This window comes from Corythoichthys intestinalis, chromosome 18 (genome assembly GCF_030265065.1).
Source record: "Corythoichthys intestinalis isolate RoL2023-P3 chromosome 18, ASM3026506v1, whole genome shotgun sequence".
NCBI classification, from domain to species: domain Eukaryota; kingdom Metazoa; phylum Chordata; class Actinopteri; order Syngnathiformes; family Syngnathidae; genus Corythoichthys; species Corythoichthys intestinalis.
Genome location: NC_080412.1, coordinates 21,281,981 through 21,306,720, shown reverse-complemented (window position 1 = coordinate 21,306,720; position 24,740 = coordinate 21,281,981). Strand labels below are relative to the sequence as shown.

At 38.7% G+C, this 24,740-nt stretch overlaps 1 protein-coding gene across 2 annotated transcripts; it reads left to right on the top strand.

The window, feature by feature from the left end:
- Positions 1-459: 459 nt before the first annotated feature.
- elmod1 (ELMO/CED-12 domain containing 1) lies at positions 460-12,829 on the top strand. 2 transcript variants are annotated; one of them, XM_057821936.1, is made up of 12 exons: positions 460-592; positions 1,399-1,459; positions 1,801-1,946; positions 2,024-2,052; positions 2,133-2,230; positions 2,394-2,523; positions 2,601-2,734; positions 2,796-2,864; positions 5,160-5,180; positions 8,870-8,920; positions 9,032-9,165; positions 10,622-12,829. In XM_057821936.1, exons 2-12 carry the CDS (start codon positions 1,443-1,445, stop codon positions 10,795-10,797), a joined length of 1,005 nt encoding a protein of 334 aa, XP_057677919.1. In that variant the 5' UTR covers positions 460-592; positions 1,399-1,442; the 3' UTR covers positions 10,798-12,829. The 2 variants fall into 2 exon arrangements, with proteins under 2 accessions (XP_057677919.1, XP_057677920.1); XM_057821937.1 differs by lacking the exon at positions 5,160-5,180.
- The last annotated feature ends 11,911 nt before the right edge of the window (positions 12,830-24,740 follow it).

The window sequence follows — 24,740 nt, the reverse complement described above, 5'->3', positions numbered from 1 at the left end:
AAACTAAATATTAGACCTCATTCAATGATTCTAAGATAAAAAATGACATTTTGATTAATAAATATAATTACTTACCTTCTTTTTATGGCTGGGTTGAAACAAAAGCGGTTGCGCGACGTCTGTAGACGTTGGTTTCCAGGGTATAAGGGACAAATTAAAAATAGTTCGGGAGTTTAATGCGCCATGAATCTGCTATGGCAGCATATAGACATATTGCTCTATCATACACAACAGTTGTTTTGGCTTAAAATACAGCAGTTTCTTTTAAAGAGGAGTGTAAGGGCAGAAACTGCTCTTTCAGTCTTGTCTGTGTTTTCCGCCATATGTAAAAAGTTGACCTTCCTCATTTAATAATTGACTAAGTAAGAAAGTGTTATTCTTTACTTCTTTACATTCCACCACTGAATATCTGTACAGTGACGTAATCATCGGCTCACTGCAGTCTGGCGCCCCCTTCCGGCTACATCCTCACACAACGGCGTCGTCATGGAGGCGAAGCGGACGTCTGGAGCCGAGTGACGGGGGCTGACACGAAGCCGCACGTCGCCTGCTTTGCCTTGCACCCCCTTTGAAAGGGAAATAATAAAAACAGGTAAGATCATCTTTTAAAGACATTTTCTGACGTGCTGACCTTGCAACGCGGAGCGCATTGCTGCGCATGATTGCGGATTATGCAAATGTGGCGGCGCTGCTTCTGCTAATCGGACGGCAGATTATGTCTTGGAAATCAGAGGATTGCTCATTTGGTCACGTATCAGGAATTGGTGGCGGGTGTCAAATAGGAGAGAAAGACAAATGAGACGGCTCGCACCTTCATGGCTGCGCACCGTGGACAGCTCCTCAGATGCAGGCCTGCAGCGGTGGTCGGAAACAGGGCTAGTACGGAGCTATAATAGGCCCACACTAAAAACAACAGCGTTGTACTAAAATTATTGATGCATTTTGTTTACAAAAATGATCTTTCAGGAAAATCCTATTTATTTTCATGCTAGAATATCATTTAAATTTAGGACCGAGTTGAAATTTTCGATGTGAAATAAAATAAAACTGCCATTGACTTGTAGTGGCATCAATGGCAGCAAATGAGTAAACAGTATTTCTTTTCTAGATTAACTAATTTGCATGCCATTTTCGGCGATAGACGTCGAATCCATCTGAAGTGGGAGGTTTGCCCTCCAGTTCAAATGGATTGGAAGTTTACTAGTGACAAACTTCATTTTACAGCAGAAGGATGAAAAGAGTCACATGATTGGAAATTAAAAAACATGCATCTTACTATTATATATATATTATCGTTGTTTTGAGCCCAAATGTTCATGTATAATTATAAACATGTGCTTTGTTATATACTGTATTTTTAATTACGTAGAGTGTACTATCACTATGTTTTCTTTGCAGGTACTCCCCCAGCAGCAACTCCAGTGGAAAAAACAGCAGGCATCATGAAGCACTTCCTGAGGTAAGGCGAGCCTCCATTTTATCTGTTGATGGAATTCATTTGTGACGCTGTTTAGACGGGAGAAATGAATTCCTGGCTCTCTAGTTGGAGCTTCGTATCGATCCCACCCAGTAAGAAGCTGCTGTGTAAACAAACTTTCCCCCGTCTGTTGTACTTATAGCCCTCGTTATAGTTTCATTGCGTGTTCTGCATGGTTTAACTCTTTCGCTTCCATTGACGACGATAGACGTTAAATCCAGGGCTGCCAGCACGGCGTTGAACGTTCTTCGTCACCAAGATGACCTCAAAGAAATGAATGTATGCCTTATCTGTGTAAAGGGATGTCTCTTTCCTCCCTTCAGGGTGTTGACCCAGTTCTTCGTGTTCCTCTACTGCAAATGTTTATGGAGAGGCCTCAAGTTCGTGGCGCGCAAGCTCACGGGACGCTGCGAGCTACAGCGGATCTGCTACAACAACAAACACGGCGCCCGCAGGACCCTCAAGATCGGTGTGATCCAATGAACTGCTGTTGACCTCTTAAAGATACTGTCTTGTCTTTTCTTAATTTGTATGCTTTCCTTACAGAATCATCTCTGAAGTACTCCAAAAATGAGGTAAAAATCAAAGTGTCATCATTACTAACATGTGTGAATTGGTTTTTCGAAAAGAAAGGTATAACATTGTTTCTTGGCAGCTACTGCAGTCCGCTCTCAGCATCCATCCCGACAAAGTGGAGAAAACAATTGACGACATCATGGCTCTGAAGAAGATCAACCCTGACACCAACCCTCAGTGAGATCATCCACACTTGCCAGTTGTACCTTTAGTGACAATCAAAAGAATTCCTGCAAATGTAGCACCAAATGAGCTTGAAATCAGCATGAATTGTACAAGTGAAAAAAATGAGATAAAATATCCTGCAAAATATTCTGAAATTATGTTTGTGTCCTATCAGGCTAGGCATCTCCCTCCAGTCCAGCTTGCTGCAGATTGTGGGCTACCGGAACTTATTGGCAGAAGTGGAGAAGCTTCGGCGGGAGCCTTACGATTCCGAGAACGCCCAACACGAAGATATGCTGATGAAGGTGCGTGGGAAGACCTGTTGAGTAGCGTTCTCAAGATGACCTCACAATTGAGTATTTAAAAAAAAAAAATGACACAGTTGTGGAAGGAGCTACGTCCCGACACCCCTCTGACTGGACGGATTTCCAAGCAGTGGTGTGAGATTGGATTCCAAGGCAGCGATCCCAAGACGGACTTCCGAGGCATGGGCTTGCTGGGCCTCCACGTTCTGCTGTAAGCGAAAAATCCTTTTTTGTTCAGGACGCTAAGATGCTTACATGACTTCTGTCTGTAGGTACTTTGCAGAACATGACAAGGCCGCAGCTCTCCAGATGCTCCATGATTCCCTGTTGCCCAAACACAAGTATGTTAACTTCCTACTTTCTCTCACACACTATTTGTTGCACCAATTTTATTTTCATCTATAACAAAGGTGACCTTGTGATTTCATCGTGCTCACAGTCGGCAACATAAACACAATACTTCACGACATATGGACCAAAGTATTTGACACTAAAAATCTAGAGCCGACCTGACAAAGAATTAAATTTTTCTCCCACCTTTTCATACATTGATCAAAATGAGTGTGTGACGTGGTTGAAGATAAAATCGTATACGTATATGTAAATATGTATATTAAGTAATTGGCTGCCATTGATGGTGATAGATGATTCAGTCCTGCTTGAAAAATGAACTGGCTTTACACTGACCACACGGCAACTTTGGCATATAACAATTTACAACTTGCAAACTACAGAAACAGACCCGCTTTTAACCTTGTACAGGGTTTACACAGTGTAACTAACTATTTTTGGTCATTTAAAAAAAATGTAACACCGTTAAGACCTGGCTTCCACATACGATGAAGAAAATAAGTATTTGAACACCTTGCTATTTTGCAAGTTCCCCCACTTAGAAATTATGGAGGGTTGCTGAAATTTTCATTGTAAATTCATGTCCACTGTGAGAGAGATAATCTAAAAAAAAAAATCCAGAAATCACATTATATGATTTTTTAACGATTTATTTGTGTGAGACTGCTGAAAATAAGCATTTAAACACCTGAGAAAACGAATGTTAATATTTGTTCATAGACTTCATAATGATATTGACGGGGCGGGGCCTGCATTGTGAGTGGAATCACAGACAAAGAGGTTTTTTTCGGTGAAAATGCTTGTGAATATATGCTTAAGTCCCTGAATTCTTTATAGATATGGACGTAAAACAGTTTCCATTCTTGGTTGACAGCAAAAAAAACCCATGCAGTTAGCATTTATTTTATGTAAACATGTCAACGTATGATGCTTGTCTGTTAGTCAATGAGGCTGCCGCCCAAAAAATAATGCGCTGTGATTTCTGGATTTTTCTTTTTAGATTATCTCTCTCACAGTGTACATGCACCTAAGATGAATATTTCAGACTCCTCAATGATTTCTAAGTGGGAGAACTTGCAAAATAGCTGGGCGTTCAAATACTTATTTTCTTCGCTGTATGTGAAAATCACATTTTTGGCCATGTAGGCAGCGATTTTAACATTTTCATGTGTGACATGGCCTAAAATGCCTTATGTCAATTTTAATATTATTTTTAAATATTATACTTTTTTTTAATGAATAAATAGAATTATAAATTAATGAAAGATTATTAAAATAATAAAAACCTCAATATTGTTGACTCTGGTTATAACTCTATTAAACTCAAAAGTTGATTTAAAAAACAATAGACAGCGCTAGATGTCCAATCCATCTTGACTGGGAAGGGCCAATGAATGAACCCTCCTAGTTAAAATGGATTAGACGTCTAGCGCCATCAATGGCAGCCAATGAGTTAAGAGAGTCCTATAAAGTGTTAAGCGTCCAAAATGCTTGCTATACCCAGAGTTGGGTAGATTAGCCAAAAATTTGACTCGAGTAAGAGTAGTGTTACTTCTAAATAGTATTGCTCAAGTAAAAGTAAAAGTAGTTATTATTGTACTGTAATATAACCTATTATATGACCATATTAGGCCAAAAAGATGACACAAACATCATCAAATTCAGACCAGAACAACATTACAGAATGAAACATCACCTGTTCAAAGAGCATGAGTGCCCTCTCGTGATTGAAAAAAATGTTACCTCTGCTATAATGTAGTCCATGCGGTTATTGTTGCGACGTCTCATTGGTAAAGCTGATACAGCCACTGACGGCATCTCTGGCAAAAAAAGGCAAAATAAAAGTCAATATGTAGAATAAAGAGGAAAAATGGAATGACTCTAGTGTCAGCCAAAGTAGCGGAGTAAGAGTGTTTCTTCTTCACAAATTTACTCATGTAAAAGTAAAAAGTTTGCGTGGTAAAATTACTCAGGAAGTACATTTTCCTCAAAATGTTACTCAAGTAAATATAACAGAGTAAATGTAATGCGTTATTACCCACCTCTGGCTATACCATGTGCAATATCCAAAAAGTAGCTATAGAAGTGTGTCTGTATGCTTTTGTCCATATGGTTTGGTGTCTTCACCAAATGTTGACAACTCGACATGGTCACCCACTGCCTCCTCATCTTCGGTTTATTGCATCGCTGCTTTGTATTGCTTTGCCATCAGCATCTCAGTGAGCTTCTTCTGTCTGTTTCGACACGCGCTTCCCTCCTCTGTGTCGCTCCCACATCTGCTGCAGGAGTGCACACGGGAGTCAAAGGTACTCCATTTTCACCTTCACTCACCTGCTTGTCAGCCACACACCGTCCATGATTGCTCTGATTCCATGCACTCAAAGCACTTGATTTACAACACTGCAGTTTGAACCTTTTGTTACTGTGAGCCATTTCATACTAAATTGATAAAATTCACAAGTGCTCTTATAGAGGTGCCAGATGGCCTAAGTGCTTTAGGTTGCTGTACCGATACGGCACTCAATTGACATCCAGTACTAAGAAATAACGTGCCGATGCTGCACATCATGTACTTTTCGAGTTTTAGTTTCCAACTGCTGGTCGCCCTACCTAAGATGGCCACAGCTACGAATGACGCTGTGACCAAATTGATGACACCTAGATTAAAACTAGTTAAATTCTCTTGTTTTCAGAGTAAATCTACTAGAAATAAGTGAAATTATCTGACAGTGCTTCAAGTAAATTTTGCTCACTTAGATTTCTTGAAATAGGAAAAATAGATAGCTAAAAATAAGCTTAACAGACTTCTTTTAAAAGGAACCTCAGACACAAAGACTTGAAGGCTCTAATAAGCCAAAAATGTTCTCTTTTACTAAAATATGTTATTAGAAACACATAAAACATTGCCATTGATTTAAAAATCTATAATATTTAGTACATGCTTTGACCTACGGGGGAGCGCCATGTTTTATTCGCGCAATGGACGCACGGTGTGATGACGTAGATTGTCACTGTCACTAGACGTCCACTCTCGGTGTACTGCAAATCCTTCCATGCGGTGAGACGTCCAACACATGCGCACATCAGTTAGAAGCGAAACTTACTATTTGTGTTTTTATTGAGTGCTTTATTACCTTTTCATTGCCTCAAAATAGTTTTTCCATGTGTTTCCCTCTCACACTTTTAAGCATTGTGTTCTCTTTTCTTGTGATACCTTTATAGCATATTGTTGATTTTTTGACCAAATTAGTGACGTAGCGTATTCAAACCACCTTTATTTGATATTACTACGTTTAAGTATTTCCTTAAGGCATCTTTAGTATGTTGTGTCTGTATGCATCTAAACATAACATGCTGAAAGCGCATGGTAGTACTTTGGGTCTCAAATTCGCCTCTTGTAGATGTTTTGCCGGTGTAGCACATTTTGGCAGGACACAGTTTTTTTTCCTACTCTCGTCTTGTCTTATGTCATTCCTGGTTGTTTGGCTTTTGCTGCTCGTTTTGTGAAATGTCGACAGTGCTGTCATGCTCATTAATGTTCTTCCCGAGTTCAAATTGAAAGGGTTGAGCAGATGACATGTTTATGTCGCTCGAGTCCTACTCTGGAAGCCCGGCAGCGTAATCACGTGATGTCACCGCCCTGCGACTTCAACAACAATGGCGACCTACTAGTTAAACAAATTTTACAAATTGTATAAAATTGAAAACATCAAGAGGGGTTTTCATATCAAATTCTTTTAACTCATAATAACGTTTATCTTTTAAGAACTACAAGTCTTTCTATCCGTGGATCCCTTTAAGCAATAAATTGGTAAATTTAATCTTTAAAAAAAGCTTTTTAGTCAGAAATGTTCTTAATTTAAGAATAGATATTGTTCAAAACATTATTTGAGAGCATTTGTTTCTTCATTTAGTTGAAACTTTTAGATGTATGGGCTTCATAAGAACAAATAGTAATACCTAATCTGACACATTAATCTGTTAACTAGTCTTTAACACTCAAAAAAATTTCAGAAAAATAATCTGATTAAAACGTACAAATTTGCAGTGCATCCTTCTGTTGTAAATTGAAATGAGCTTATCACTAGAGGTGTGCAAAATTTCCGATTCTTAGATTATTCGCGATTCGGCCGTGGAAGATTCGAGAACGATTCACAAAGATCCAAATTCCGATTATTAAAATATGCGAAGTAAAGCGGAAGTACACAACACTCAGCGCGCCGCGCGGTCTTCGGGATGGAACGGTGCGAGAGAAGCTAAACATCATGCTTCCCATTACCCGGCCCCTCGGGTAATGCTAATGCTCAACTCACGGCTCTAGCTCAACTCATGCAACGAGATAAAAAAACACAACAACATACCTGACTGCTGCCGAAAAGCTGCTAGAAAAGTACATCCGTATAATGTTACGGTGGATATCATTTATATAGGACTAGATGCATTATAGATTTGGTAGTGTTAGCAGCACATCTACAAAAAGCTAGATGCGGGAGTTATAAACGGCCGCCATCTTAAAGCAGTACACTTCCCTGCAAGGCTGTTTTAGCGAATCTTCCAAGCAAACCTAATTAACTTTTTATCTAAAATACTCCTAAATCGGTAAAATATTGAATTGAATCTATCTTTACAATAGTTTTAAAACTTTCACATGTCGAAAGTAGACAAAAGGGAAATTATGGAATAACGGGAGCAATTTTAACAAATTTAATGTTTGATTCACAACATTAAATTAATTGAATGTAGTTTAAAGCTGCTGATACAGAATGGGGACTGGAGTTTTTTATTTAATGCTAGTTTTGTATATTTGTTTACTGCTATATGTTAACTTGATACTGAAATAGTAGTGTGGTTTAGCCTGAGAGTATTTTTGAACAATTTTGGAACTAATGTACAAAACATAAAAAAAAAAAAAGAGAGAGAAAAAAAGGAGGGGGGTGCATCAATAATCGTTTTATAATCGAATCGGAGCCTCTGAATCGTAATCGTAATCGAATCGTTAGGTGCCCAAAGATTCCCAGCTCTACTTATCACTAGTAGACGTCCAATCCATTTGAGGTGGGAAGGTGGCAGTGGATGAAAGTTTGTTGTAAAGTAATTGCTATAACGGCTTGCTAATTTTGGTTTAGTGAAAAATTTTAGTAGCAATCTATTGGTTCCCTAATTAAACAGTCACGTAAAATGATTTTCAGTGGCAGCATACTGATAACCATTTAGATTACAGAGTGTCGCGATATATCCCCATTATAATTTATTGTCACAACAACAATGTACTCTAAAGATTTTTTTATAAAGATTTGTTATCTGTCACCAGTGCTTTGATTCGATTCGACTACAAGCCTTGATTGTTTGTGAACTACGATTTGACACCTCCGTGAAGTTGGCCCCCCATCAGATGCAAATTTAAATAAAAATGATGTCAATTGTTTGTGCTACGTTTGTGCTGTAAAAAGTTTCGTTTGTGCTGCTATAGTTTTTCAGATATTAACAATTCTTTTATTGGCCAATCTGAGGTCAACCAACCACCTATTTTGATTAAAAATGGATAAAAATGGTGTCAATAGTTTGTGCTATGTTTGTGCTGTAAAATCTCTTTTTTTGTGTTGCTATCTTTCTTTGAGATCAATTTCGAGTGATGATGTGACTCGCAGCCCCCCATTTACAGAAAAATGGACCTGAAAGGGTGCCATTTTTTGGTGCTGCATGTGGTAGCACAAACTATGGGCACAATTTTGATATAAATTTGCATCTGAAGTGGGGCAAACTTCACGGAGGTCAAATAGACTACAACCAACAGTGTGAGTCACATTGTGTTGACGTCACATCAGTGCTTCTGTGATTGATTCATTGAGATTCACTCTTGTTGCCCCACCCACTATAGAATCTATTTGGAAATCCAGCCCAAGCCACAGAAGACCAGACTGACTTGCTATGTATCTTGTTCATGATGACATTTTGTTGTTCTTCTAAAGATGATTAGTGTGTATGTCCTTCACAGTGATGCAAACTCATCTGAAAGGGAGCAGAATAACATTGACAAAGCCATTGGGTAAGAGTTCCCCACCAAATAATATGTTGTGTTTTGGTGTGCATGCAAAGTGTGCATATTTCTTAATTCACACTAAAAAGAAGAGTCATTTATTATGATATCTATCTGCAGCTATTCTTTCGCCATTGTTGGCATCAACATCACAGACTTGGCCTACTCGTTGCTGGTGAGTGGTGCCCTAAAGACCCACCTGTATAACGTGGCCCCTGAAATGCCCTCCTTGCTGCACCTCCAGCAGACTTTCTGTGAGTCGGAACGCTGACTGCTATTGAACGGCTTGTATTGCGGCATTTGTTTCTCTTGACCTGCGTGAATGAATGCCACATACAGTGAGGAGAAGAAGTATTTGCACCCCTTGTGATTTTTCAAGTTCACCCACTTAGAAAATAGGTCGAGGTCTGAAATTTCAATCATAGATGTATTTCCACTTATAGAAACATAATGTAAAAAACTCACATTGTATGATTTTTCAATAATTTATTTGTAATTTACTGGAGTTCATAAGTATGTGTACCCCTGAGAAAATCAGTGCTAATATTTAGTGCAGAAGCCTTTGTTTGCAATTACAGAGGTCAGACACTTTCTGTAGTTCTTCACCAGGTTTTCACATATGGAAACAGGGAGGATTTTGGCTCATTCCTCCACACTAATCTTCTCTAGATCTGTCAGGTTTTGGGGCGGTCATTGAGAAACACAAAGTTTCAGCTCCATCCAAAGATTTTCTATTGGATTGAGGTCCGGAAACTGGCTAGGCTCTCCAGAACCTTGATATGATTTTTACGCAGCCACTCGTTGGTTAGCTTGGCCTTGTGCTTCGGATCTTTGTCATGTTAGAAGATCCGGCCACAACTCATCTTCAAGTCTCTGACTGAGGGAAGGAGGTTGTTGCTCAAAATCTGACAATATCAACAATTCAATTTCACTATTCATCCTCTGCTTGATACAGTACAGGTGTCCTGTCCCCTTTGCTGAGAAGCAGCCCCAAAGAATGAGGTTCCTACCCCCATACTTCACAGTGGGGATGGTGTTCTTGGGATTGTACTCATCCTTCTTTATCCTCCATACACCACGAGTAAAGTTCGCACAAAAAAGTTCTACTTTGGTGTTATCTGACCACATGACTTTCTCCCATGACCACTCTGCATCATTCAGATGATCCCTGGCAAACTTCAGACAGGCCTTCACATCTACTGGCTTCAACAGGGAAATCTTCTGAGCAATGCATGATTTTAATTGCACCGTAGTGTTCTACTGACTTTGAAACTGTGCATCCAGCTCTCCTCAGGTCATTGACCAGCTCCTGCCAAGTAGTTCTAGGCTGAGCCCTCATTTTTCTGAGCCCATGAGAAGAGATTTTACATGGAGCCCCAGTCCGAGGTAGATTATGAGTCATGTTTATTTTTTTTCCATTTTTAACAATTGCTGCAACTGTTGATTTATTCTCCTCAAGCTGCTTTCCAATTGTCCTGTAACAGTTTCCAGCTTTGTGGAGCGCAACAATTTTTTTCTCTGGTGTCTTTTGAAAGCTCTCTGGTCTTGCCCATGGTAACAGTTGGATTAAGACTGGTTGTGGGGTGCAGAGGTGACAATAATGAGTTCAAACGGGTAGTGGGTGCAAATACTTCTGCTCCTCACTGTAAGTGACCTGACCCACCTCTCCAATTTTAGGGTTAAAATTGTGTGTGTGTGTGTGTTTGTCAGGCTACCTGATGCAGGAATTCCACCGCTTCTGGATCGAGGAGGACCCAAGCGACATCATGGAGTTCAACCGCGTGCGCGGCAAATTCCACCGGCGGATTCTGCGGCAGCTGCGGGACCCCGACGCCACACTATGCCCCCGCTTCTCGGCCTCCGACCTCCACCTGGTCAACCTTTAAGCCCCACCCACCCCTACCACACAACGTTGGATGTTGTGGTACGCCTATCAGTAAAAACATTCGGGCTTAATATCATGATTGTGTCACTGCCGGCGGCTTATATAATCACACAGACACGCACACACAGTGTCAAACATTACTGATCGACTGTGGTAGTCACTTTTACTTTAACTCATTCACTGCCATCGACGGCGAAAAGCGTCCAACCCATAAGTGGAATAGATGTCTATCGATGTCAATGGCAGCCAATGAATTAATAACACTTGGTTGAAATTCACTGATTTGCACAATCTGTATGTGAATGACTCATAGATATGCTTTTTATGATTATTTTTGCTTAATCCTACACCAAAAAAGACACCTCTCAGCTAGTGTTGCACCAATACCATTTTTTAGTGTTGGTGAAAGTGAATTTGTGTGGATTTATATTGAAGTCAGTTGATGTCTAGTACTAATAAACTAATTGGTGGGATGGTGCATCTTGGCCAGCGGAAGAACACATTTTACTTTTTAACTCATTGGCTGCTATCGATGGTGCTTGGACGTCTACGAGTGATAACCTCATTAAAATTCACATCAGAAGGATGATTGGTTGCTGCACGATTGGACATCTATCATCATCCTTTTTTTTTTTTTTTTTTTTTATTACGGTGGTGTGAGTAGCCGGCCGCTATCTTTTGGTAGGGCGAACAGGATTGGAAACTAGATCTCAAAAAGTACATATTGCGCAACATCTGTACAGTATTTCTTAGTACTTACTCCCTTACACAGATTATGTCATTTTAGTACCGTATCGGTATCGGTGCAACACTACTCTCAACCAAATAAAATTAAAATGCAGTGAAAAAAAAAAAAAAGAACATGTACATGTAGTATGACCCAATTCCTGTATTTAGTTGACTGAAACACTTTGAATGTTTGTTTTTAATGGTGTCTTCATGACATTAGAATGCTTCTCATTTGCCTTTAATGATCAAAATACACTTTTTTTGTGAATGTTTCTCACTTTAATGATTGTTTCAGTTGAAATCCATGGAATGTGACACTCAGTGTTTGCCGTCAGCCAAAGCAATAATTCCCATTCATTTCGTGTAGACGATTTGCAACATGCTTTTTCTATAAAAAAGGCTTTAGTCGTTTAGTTTCGTCATGTTTAGGATAAGAAAATAATAGGCGAAGATGGGAAGAAAAAACAAGATGGTTGATGCAACAGAAAGGTAATGTTATACTGTATTTCTTGATGTACATGCTACACACTTAAAGAAAATATTACCATTTGTTTGAATTATTTAGCCAATATTGTTAAAATTATGGCATATTATATTTACTCATTGGCCCTCATCGATAGTGCCAGACGTCCAATCAATTTAAGACAGGGTTGACAGCTAACGGACGAACGTGGGCATTTACATGTAATGCCATTTTAAAAAAAATAACATGGTTTTATTTAAGATTGTGTGCTTTATTCTGATTTCTTTCGAACTGAATTTGGCAATTCTGTTTTGCAGCACCTGTTTTGATGATAAAATAGCACTAATTGGACATTAACAATGATTCAAATCAAGTATAACGCTACTAGACTAAAACTAGCTGAAGTCTCAAACCTAGACACGACAATGAAACCAAATGAAAACTGTACATATAACTTATATAAAACTAAGCCCAAAAAAATGAGTTACCAGTAAATGCAGTAAGCACTCGTGGTCACAAACACAAGTGAGTGTCGAAAAAAGCTCCAACTTGGAGCAAGTAAGCACATGTTGCGTCACCAAAACACGATTGTGTTCTGTAATAATATAATGAAGTGCAATGAAGCGGCAGCCATGTGCTTTGTTGGCTATTTCATTCATTAGCACTGTTTGCCTTTGGACGTTTTCTTGCCTGCCTACTTTGTGGAGTCTCACTTGGCTTTCATTATCTTCTACTGGATGTTCTGAGTAGATATTGTAACGCTGTGATTTTTTGTCTGTGCTGTGCTTTGGAGAACAGAAATAAATAATAAAATTGAAAACAACAACGACCAAAAGAAAAAGACACTCTAAAGGGTGGCTCTGTTTTCATTCGGGGAAAAAAAAAAAAAAAAAAAAGACAAAATCATTTTTTCGCCCTTCTTTTTATCCTCCTTAACCCCATTATATTAAATATAATGATTCATGAATTCTTTGTTTATACTGTATAACACAAAATATAATTTCAAGATACAATTTTATTCTATGCCTGGATTAGGAAATTTACATAATTTTAGACAGTTTTTATTGTGCTTGGTGGTAAATATCCAAGTTGCTTTGTTTTAAATTCATTTTTAGCCTTTAATAAATCTATTTACAAAAGCTTTATTTAAGTGCTCTGCGGTTGAGTGGTAAGCATGTCCACTTTACAGTTCTGAGATCAAGGGTTCAATCCTGGGCTCCAGCCTTCCTGTGTAGAGTTTGCATGTTCTTCCTTCGTTGGGTACTCTGGTTTCCTCCTACATCCCCAAGACATGCATGGTAGACTGATTGAACACTCTAAATCAGGGGTCATGAATTAAAAATCCTCTGGGTCCGAAATTAAAAAATTACAACAATCTCGGGTCCGGAAATGTTTTTAATGCATCTTTTTTTCCAAAAAATACAAACGTATCTTTACGTGGCCATGCTGATAATTACAACATTCAAAAATGTAAATAATATATTAAAGGTGCATAAAACTAAAAAAATGCTTTAATTGAATCATTAAATAGCAACATAAGAGCATGTTCAAGACTTTTTTTTAAATTGTGGATGCTGACAGGGGGATTTGCTTTTTGACAGACCTCTTCTTTTTGCTTTCCATGAAGCAAAGTTTCAACAACTGCACTCAAACAATCTTTGACAATCGGTGCGTCACTGAAAGACTTTTTGTTTTGACCCATTCCCTATTCTGAGGGAGCATTCATTTGCGCGTTGCTGTGGAGTGAATGAATGAACCATGAGCCTTGAGGTGCGATCATATTGAGCCCTTAATTCCGCTTTTTTTTGATAACGAATGGAGTTCATAGGGATACTTTGCGAAAAAGTGGCTTTTCAAATTGCTGCTCTTTACAAGCGCTACCGTCTCTGAACAGATGAGCCATAGCGGTGTTGTGCTGCCGCCAGGTAAAATGAACAAAAATGTGTTGGTCCACTCCTCCTTAAACACTCTGTTTTCTGCATCAATCTTGCGTAGTTTTGAGCACGCCATTTGCCGTACCTTTTTCGCCTCTTCCTCCAACTTCATTCGGTTCTGTATTTGGCTGTCACTCCGCAGAGTCCGGAAAGCGAGTGTGAGACATGCTGTTCTAAAAATAACTTTCAAATGCTTCACTCCCATTGGCTGGCTCACACGCGTCACCGCTAAGGTTTTTGTTTGTTGCCCACCTCCGCTCTGCGAACCTGCAGACAAAAATGATTTTTGTTGTTGCAACGTGTATTAGTCGTGACCAGGGGTCGCGTTAACCGAATATTTTCCATCGTTGACCGGTTTTTTACAACGGTGACGGAAAAAACTGAAGTCCATCTGTCATTTTGACAGGTTGCAATTCACACCCCAGACCACAGGGTGGCGAGTGAGCATATTAATAAGCTATTGTCTCTCTTGATGCATGACGTCGTTGGCCTTACTCGAAAAAATGTCAAGGCAACTGAGTGTCCGAAGTTTCTTCAAAAAGCCCCAAAACGATGATGGTGTTGATAAAAGAGGTGAAAAAAGAGGGACTGATGCAGTGAAGGATGACAACGAATCAAGTGAATCGCCGGTTCACTCCTCACTGCGGCGAGCAGTTGAAAACGCCGCCAATTACCAAGAAGGGCAGAATTGGTAACACGGTGAAAGCGGCATAAAGCCAAAAAAGCGAACCAGACTAGCCAGAGCCTGAAATTATTTCAAGGAAAATATGGAGGGTGCCACCACTGTGTGTGTACTCTTTTTGCTAAGCTGAGCTCGCATACCACGGTAGCACGTCGGCTATGAACGAACACTTGACGCGCCGTCACCCAGGTGTATTTCGGAATACAACAGGAAACAACAAGCTAGCGGATTGTAAGTCCATACAACTTTCTAACGATTTTTTAAAAAATTGGAAGTTGCCTTTATGTGCATCGTATCAACGTGCATTTTTCTTTAATAATAATAATATTATTAAAAAAAGATGGATATACAGTATACATTCAACATACGGTACAAAAGGACTGTAGTGGGCATTTCACTCTACTGTCATTTAAATCTGTCTATGCTGTCCTCACTCCGAAGCGTCTACTTTTCCCAAAGCTAGACAGCTAGTGAACGACGCCTTAATAATTAGACGTCTTCCTTTTTCATCTGATTTATTAATAAAATGGCCTCAAACCATTGTCCTCTTTAGACCGTCGTAAAACTACAAAAAAAAGTACACAAGCATTGCATTAGCAACAACGTTAGCTTAGCACGCTATACAGGTTCACTAAACATAAACAAAAAGCGTCTCATACAAAAAATATAACATTTCGCTTACTAACATAATATGTACATTCTTTACAACAACCATACTTACGGACAAATCTTGTCCAAGGATCATATAAGCACAACATTATCAACCCGAGACGTCGTGCAGCCATAATGAACTGGAAAGAAAACAATAAACCATGTCGCAAAGCGACCACAAGAGTTCGCTGTTGGACAGCACAAAAAGTCTTGCTGTAAAACTTACCAAAAGGCAGAATACTTTCTGAGCGGGACATGTGCGTTAATTGCGTCAAATATTTTAACGTGATTAATTTAAAAAATTAATTAGTGCGCGTTAACGCGATAATTTTGACAGCCCTAATATATATATATATATATATATATATATATATATATATATATGAATAATATTATTATTAAATGTATTAGGATCATGGAAGGTCCCACTTGGGGGAAATAATATACATATATATATATATATATATATATATATATATATATATATATATATAAATATAAATATATATATATATGTATGTGTATATATATATATATATATATATATATATATATATATATATATATATATATATATATATATATATATATATATATATATATATATATATATATATATCAGAGGTTGCGCTAGACATTTTCGTTGTCTGTCATTTTGACTGACAGGGTCATAAAAATCCAGTCATAATCTATTTTTACCCGTCACTTAAATTTTTTAAATGATAATGATGACATATTCAATAGTATTTAGTTTTCATTCATTTTTAATTAATATTGTAATGCTTGCTTGGCGGCGAAAAATTAGACACGGAAGTTGTATTTTTCTCCCTCTTTTTACTCTGCTTACCGCCAACACCAACAAAACAACTCCACTCCCAAAGAAAAAGAGGCAACTATATAGACCCCAATCACCAACGTCACACAATGATCTTAATTGTGGTTGTCAGCCCAAAATCTTCTAAATATATATTAAATGCATCTTACCAGATATAAAATGACTACTACATAGTCTGTGGATCGTTTGGTGCCCAGATTTCTTGTCGAATTACAGCAGTCCATCTCGCTCTCCTCTTCGGGTCTCTCAGAATATGGTAGAACTTCAAGTCTCTCCGTCTATCTTCTCTGTTACTGCAACCAACCGCCACACACTTCTTCGCCATTTTGATTATTAATGTTAACGAGCAGAAAAACACGCCGTAATAGGAGGCATGTACGTAGCGGTAATGTGTAAACACGACGAGCTGACGGACAATATGGCTGCTCCAGTCAGGGGGCGGAGTTGTGACGTCATGTGATTGGGGTCTATAGACAAGTTTCCTGAGCGAAATACGGGCGCCGCCATCTTGGAAAATGTCTGCTTCGCACTTCCGGTCCGGTCGAGTAGCAGTGTATTAGCAGTGTATTGACGACGATAAAACTACGAAATCAAGCCAGAGCAACCCATGGAATCTTCAAAAATTGATTCAGCACGACCTAGATAACACGTAGATGAGATTGGATGGCAGTTCGTGTCACTTCGTTGATCATTCGTGGACAAAATTATTAACAACGGTCAGCCTGTGTTAACGTGAGGAATGGATTGATACTACGGCCATTAGTGACCAAAATGTGGTGAAATTACAAGTTATATTACATTTGCCGACTGCAGAAGGGCTGACATGGATTGTTTTGTTACAAGGAAATGCTACAAGGTTATGTACATATGATGTAAACACAAATAGTATGTCATTCTTTTTTTTTTTTTGCAGGCATTGATCGCAATAAAACATTTAGACATGATTCAATTTCTTGTTTTATTTAAAACGATTGATGCACTCCAAAACAGGTCAATAAATCACATTTATAAAAGTATTGCAAAAATAGCATACGAAAATGTGATATCAGACCGCAGAGCTCCGGAGCCTCGTGAACAAACAGCGACATCACGGAGGCCCTCGGCGGCATTTAGATGTGCTTTTTTTCCCGTCCTTGGTAATTCCAGCTCCAATAGCATATATTTAAAGATGCTACCGTTCAGAAGTTCGTAGTTGGATCACGGCGATCTCGGCGAACCACCGTCTGTCACAATTCCTGCCTCTCTCGGCCTCTCCCGGGAGTCGAGCTGTCATTATCATTGTGGAACACAAACGATATATGTTCGATATATGTCCATCAACGTACAAGTCAAGTTGTGTTCTCTTTTATAACAGCATTTCCCAGCTGTAAACAAACGAATAAAAACTTGTAACACTTGGATTTATGCGGTGCATTCAAACACGATTAGCAACAGGCGGCTAGCAGCAGTAGCAGAAGCTAGTTGTTGTAAAAATGATAAAACTTCGTAATTACAATCATCATCGTAATATCAATAGCAAAGGCAACAAGTCGTTTCATGCGCCAGATTTTAGGTTTCGTATTTTTAGAGCACATTACCTTCCATAACAGCGGGGGCATGACTGCAGGAGCTGTCTGTTTTGTACATCTCCTTCCCTCCCACCTGTATGACGAGTACGAGCACCCATGGTTTGGAAATCGACATGGTACATAGCATGGAGGCCTTGGCTTGGTTCTCCACCCGCCTACATCAAAATAACATTCCCAGGATCTTGTATAAAGACCTTCCAACTTCGATTCCACCGCCATTGACTTCAACGGTAAACAGGCGGAAACGGAAGGGGAAGGAAGACATAAGGAAGTAAACCGGAAGTACCTCGGAAACTTGTCTATACACAGGCGACAATCTAGTCCACCAATTGGATGACGCGCTGGCACACCGGGTGCACCAATAAGAACCTCGCGTTGATGTGTCACGGTGCTGCCGCCAGACCACGGTGACGCTACAATATTCTGACAGAATAGCCAACGATGTCATGCATTAAGAGAGACAATAGCTAATTAATATGCCACCCTGTGGTCTGGGGTGTGAATTGCAACCTGTCAAAATGACGGACGGACTTCAGTTTTTTCCGTCACCGTTTTAAAAAACCGGTCAACGACGGAAAATATTCGGTTAACGCGACCCCTGATATATATATATATATATATCCTGTATATACATAATATAATAAAAATATATATGGAAACACAGTACTGGCCTGCTTACTGTAATCCATGACTGCACTAATGTTAGTTACTTTATATCATAAAGTATTATTGTATTATTGTGTATATACATATAGTGACTGCATGAAGATATAGTCATTTTAAAAATTTAAGTGACGGGTAAAAATAGATTATGACCGGATTTTTATGACCCTGTCAGTCAAAATGACAGACAGCGAAAAAGTCTAGCGCAACCTCTGATCGTGACAACTTGAGATCCGGTCCAGACGGCTTGGGGGTCCGGAACCGGACCAAGGTCCGCGGTTCCGTGACCTCTGCTCTAAATTGTGCCTAGGTATGAGTGTGTGCGTGAATGTTTGTTCGTATCCTTGTGACCTGTGATAGGCTGGCAACCGATTCAGGGTTTACCCTGTGTTGAAATTCACCTCAAGCCGCACGGAAACAGCGACAGCTGAACAAAGTGCCGCTCTGCCGATGCTGCCTCCGTGCGCGCCAACCGGGAAGGGGGAACTTCGTGCGTTCATCTCTGATATTAACCCTTTGTACTGACTCCATGTCCCAAAAGTTTGAAAAAGACTCGCCGAAAGCAGGTTGACAATTTATTCGTCGACAATGGTCAAAAACAAGGCAAAAACAGACAACGGAGGGACAATTCTGGATCCAAAACGAGGCTACATGTTTTCGAGCAGCAAAATCTGTCTTATATCAGTGTCCAATGTTTTTTAAGTCCGTGGGCCGGCCGGAGGTGTGTCCAGGCGTTGCTTTGGGATCATCGCTCTCTGGCTGGTTTCGGGCTGTTTAGGTCCGTGCGTGGATGGGATGTGGTTGCCACAGCGACCGACTGGTCTTGAGCGCCTGCTATCAACTTTATTATCCAGGCTGGCACTACTTGTTTTAGGACAAAGCGCGCTGGTCTTTGTCCTTGTTCGTTTGTCGGGAGGACTGATTGCCAGAGTTTGGTGTGTCAGTCTTGCTCGTGGTGCACACGTTTTGGGCTTCTGTGATAAGATGGTGTTGTGTATCTATTCTGTTTCTTTAAACTATGGTGTGCTATTTATTTTACATTAGGTGTGTTAGAGTAGTGCAGTCCTACAGTGAATATGAGACATGATACTATTCCCTGATTGATTATATTACGTGTGTTCGAGTAATGCAAACAGTTTGACGGTGCCTACGAGAAACTGTACCATTTTTCCTTTTCCCCCTTATGAGCGCCGATAAGGTGATTCACTTTACTGTGTTCAAGGCCACTGAGTGGAGTCTGCCTAAACTATTGTTAAATGAATGTGTTATACTAATGCAAACAATTATATGGTGTGTGCGAGAACGGTACCTTTTCCCTTCACCTGCCTACTGTCCATAGTTAACTGGAATAGACTCCAGCACCCCCGCAACCCTGTTGAAGATAAGCAGCTCGCAAAATGAATGAATGAATGAAGCATATACTTGTAAAACTAGTCATGTATATAGTTTGAGTCTTTCAAATGAATTACTAGGACAGTGGTGCCTTGAGATTAGAATGAACCCGCCCCCCAGGCATTGTTTACTTTATATTTACAAACTTTTTTTTTTTTTAAATCAGCGTTATGCAAATGAAAGGTTATTGTCATTCACTTTCCTGTGAAGCTCAATAATGCCACATTGATACAACATGGTTTTCATTTAAGAAAACAATTGGTTTGAAACATTTTTTAAAGATAATTATTGTCCACTTTAATGATGTTATTTGTAATATAACGTAAACCCACATTACCTAAATTTGCACTCATTCTTTTCAACATAAATTAAAACAAAGTTCTTTCTGTAAAGAACTTATTAATTATAAGGAACCAAAAAGTGGAGTAAAATACATACATTTTTTAAACTGGATTCGAAAATCTCTCTTAAAAAGAAGCCAGGAATACCAGTTATTGTTCAGGGTGGCCATGTGGTGGCGCTAGTAGCCAGCTAACACGATGTCCTCCAAGCAGTCGGCTCCGGTCTGTGAAAAAATAAAACAAACAACTGTTGTCATTGAATTACAAGCACGCACACGCGCACTCACACATTCCCCTGCCAATCACAGTTTGTCATTTAATTCTCGCCATTTGTTTGCTCTTATCAGTTGACCCACATTCAAATACAGTATTATTAAAATTAAATAACAAAAAAACAAAAAATCACCAAAAAAAAGTGTTATTGCCAGAGTTTCTGCTTATTCATTAAAAAAAAAAAAAAAAAAAAAAAAAATCACCTGGAAGTGACCTGGAAATGCCCCAAAATTAACACCATGTGAACCGCAAATGCCTCGAAATCAACACGATGTGACCAATAGCAACAAGAAACGACCTCGAAATGCCCCAAATCAACAGGGAGTGACCCAAAAATGTCCCCAAATCAATTGGAAGTCGCCTGATAAACAGGAAATGACTTTGAGATGCCCCAAAATCAACATGAAGTGACCCACGAATGCCCTAATATCAACGGTAAGTGACCCAAAATCAACTGTGCGTGACCTATGAGAGTTAACAGACCACCATGAAAGAATTCCCACACAATTTCTCCAGAAATAGTATTAATTATTATTGTGATTAGTTTTTAAAATTACCAAATAAAGTCACTTGCCTTATAAAAGATTAATATGTATATTGGTGTCTGTAGTTGGCAGTATATTGTCTCATAAATTATTGCCGATTGTCGATATTATTGTCATTTTTTAAAAACCAAATAAATCACTAATGTAGTGACAATACACCCATTCAAATGCAATAAATTGTTATTCCTAAATAAAACACGAACTATATTAAAAATAATAAATATTAAAAAAATAAAATAAAACCACAATGCATAACGAGTCATTTGAAAGCTAGCTAAGTGCAGAATATGAAACGGGTGAGAAACCCAATGCCATTTTGTTCTCTGCCAATTAGAACCCATCAAAAGTGATTATTTAATCCAAAATGACTGTCATCTTGTCCTGCAAAGTGCACATAGTAGGAAATTTGAAGACAAATTATTCATTGCCAATCAGGTTTTTCATAACGGGTGTAATTTTATATCTATTTTGAGCGTAGAATATGAAGTATGTGAGATTACCTCCAGAAATCTTTAGATACATTTTGAACATGATGTGCTATTATTTTGAAATGCTCACACGTTCGCTAAGCCGATAACTATAAGCTTTACAATTTAAAAAAAAAAAAAAAAATGCACATTTCTTTCTGTCATGCATGTGGTGTCATTAATAGATTTTTTTCCTTTTTCATTTGCAAATGCTGTAAATCAGCGAGTTTTCATGTTTGAGGTGTCACCTTTTAACCTTAATTTTGCGTTTTGGAGAAGACTGCTAATGTTTTATAGCAGGCTATAGTAGTTGGCACATTGTCTTTTTTCTATTAGCCTCAATGTAGCCATGATAACATTTTACAATGTTTAATATAGATGTGTTTCCTTATTTTGTATATCTGAACTTTAATTCTACGGCATGTTCATAACCAATAAACATCTGTGAAAGGAGCTGGAGTCTCATGCAATTAACACGCACGTGTGCCGAGTTCACGCAGCACGCACAAACACACTTGCACAAATGTATGCGTGCGTGCGATAAATCGCAGCCAGGAAAATTTTAAATTACCGCCTTAATTTTTATTTACCGTGCGATAAATTGACTTATTGCATATCCTGATAGGCTTGTACTGTAGCAATCGAGCTGAATGAATTGGAACTTATAACATCTATAGAGAAGTAAGTTAACAGTCATTTCAAACATCTTGCACCTCAAGTATAGTAATATGTCCATTGTCAACATTATTTTGGATCCTAGCCTTTGCACCGGAACTTGTAACTCTCATAAATAAGTTTATAGTCATTTCTAACTTTCCTGCTCTATAACTGTAATGTCTAACTTTCCTACTCCTCAGATGAGTAATATGTCGAATGTAGAAATTTCCTTTTGATCCTTGTGGCTCTGCAGTACGCAATTTTTCTTTTTTTTTATCCCCTCAGAAACAGGATCATGTGAAGCTCATGAAAAAGTAATATCCTACATTTCTGCTCCTCAGTTCAGTAGGTGATGGCACACTTTTGAAAATTCACTTTGATCCTTTTCTCTCTTATTTCCGCTCACATTTTTTTTTTTTCACGAAACCACCAATGAGAGGTAAGGGACGTCCATGCCATTTTCACTGCACCAGCCTCTCCCTGTTGAAATGGATTGGACATCTATCGCTGTTTTTGGCAACTAGTGTTAACTCTTTTAGTGCCATTGTTATCTCTAAGTAGGTGAGGAACAAAAAAGTCAGTTCTCTCATTCCAGGTTCTTTTACTATCTTAATGAACAGGAGATGACGACACACAATTCAGGAACAAAAAGAAAGCAATAATCACCTTAGATAAATGCATTGATTCAGGAAAGAGAAATTAAAAGCTGGTTGGCCAGGACAAATGTCCCTGAGAGCACCATGCAGGTAACCCCAAGAGGATATATCCTGAACTTTCGAGATCATACAGTTTATTATTTATATAATATAAAAACAGTAGAAAAACACTAGGAACACATCAGGAAAGGGAAAGAGAACAGAAAATCACTGCCCATATCTATCTATAACCTTGACTAAAGGACGACTCCTTGTAAGGAAAACACTACTTGTCCCCAGTGTCCACAATATAGACAAAACACAGTGCTATGGGGCCAATAAATGATTATGTGTGACAATGTGAAATGAACGGATACAGTGAAGACAACAAGATATAATAATATGAACACCCTGCTATTTTGCAAGTTCTCCCACTTAGAAATCACGGAGAATTTTCGTCGTAGGTGCATGTCCACTGTAAAAGAGATAATCTAAAAAGAAAAATCCAGAAATCACAATGCATGATTTTGCATTCATACGAATGGCTGGCTGTAAAGTAAATTCGGAGGTAAGTTGATCAAAAAAAAAAAAAAAAAAAAAAAAGATCCCTGTCTGTATTCTATCAGAGGCGCTCTATGATGTACAGTGTATCACAAAAGTGAGTACATCCCTCGCATTTCTGCAGATATTGAAGTATATCTTTTCATTGGACAACACTGACAAAATGACACTTTGACACAATGAAAAGCAGTCTGTGTGCAGCTTATATAATAGAGTTAATTTATTTTCCACTCAAAATAACTCAAAATATAGCCATTAATATTAGGCCTGTCAAAAGATTAAAATTTTTAATCGCGTTAATTACAGCTTAAAAATTAATTAATCGTAATTAATCGCAATTAATCGCAATTCAAACCATCTATAAAATATGCCATATTTTTCTGTAAATTATTGTTGGAGTGGAAAGATAAGACACAAGATGGATAAATACATTCAACAGATGGTACATAAGGACTGTATTTGTTTATTATAACAATAAATCAACAAGATGGCATTAACATTATTAACATTCTGTTAAAGCGATCCATGGATAGAAAGACTTGTAGTTCTTAAAAGATAAATGTTAGTACAAGTTATAGAAATTTTATATTAAAATCCCCTCTTAATGTTTTCGTTTTAATAAAATTTGTCAAATCTTCAATCAAAAAATAAACTAGTAGCCCGCCATTGTTGATGTCATAAATTACTTACACAATGCTCACGGGTGCTGAAGCCTATAAAATCAGTCGCACTCAAGCGCCAGCAGAGGGCGGCAAAACTCCATGAAACACAATTAACGAGTGGGCATTTCACTCTACTGTCATTTAAATCTGTCTGAGCGGGGCTTGTGCGTTAATTGCGTCAAATATTTTAAAGTGATTAATTAAAAAAATTAATTAACGCCCATTAACGCGATAATTTTGACAGCCCTAATTAATATCTAAACCCCTGGCAACAAAAGTGAGTACACCCCTCAGAAACTACGTACATCCCTAAATATCCAAATTGAGTACTGCTTGTCATTTTCCTTCCAAAATGTCTTGTGACTCGTTACAGGAGTGCTGTCAGCATTGCTGCAGAGATTGAAGAGGTTGAGGGTCAGTCTGTTAGTGCTCAGACCATTCGCCGCTCTCTACATGAAATTGGTGTGCATGGCTGTCACCCCAGGAGGAAGCCTCTTCTGAAGACAGTACACAAGCAAGCTTGCAAACATTTGAAAACATGTCAGCTGAAAAAATGCCAACAAAGCACAAGGATTACTGGAACCATGTCTTATGGTCTGATGAGACGGGCGGTCTTTTCTCGCGTCATTCAAACAACGTAGTAACGTATAATAACGCACGCATTTGCTTCCTCAGTAACGGTAATGGCGTTGCCAAGATGAGAAAAGCAATTAATTAAATTACTCACTGCTGAAAAAATAACGCCATCGTTACACCGTTATACGCTAACGCTGGTATTAACAACACTGGTAGCCTGTGTTAACATGAGGTGTAGATTGCTACACCGGCTTCTTGAGTGACCAAAATGAGGCGAAATTAAAAATAATATTACAGTTGCCGAATGCAG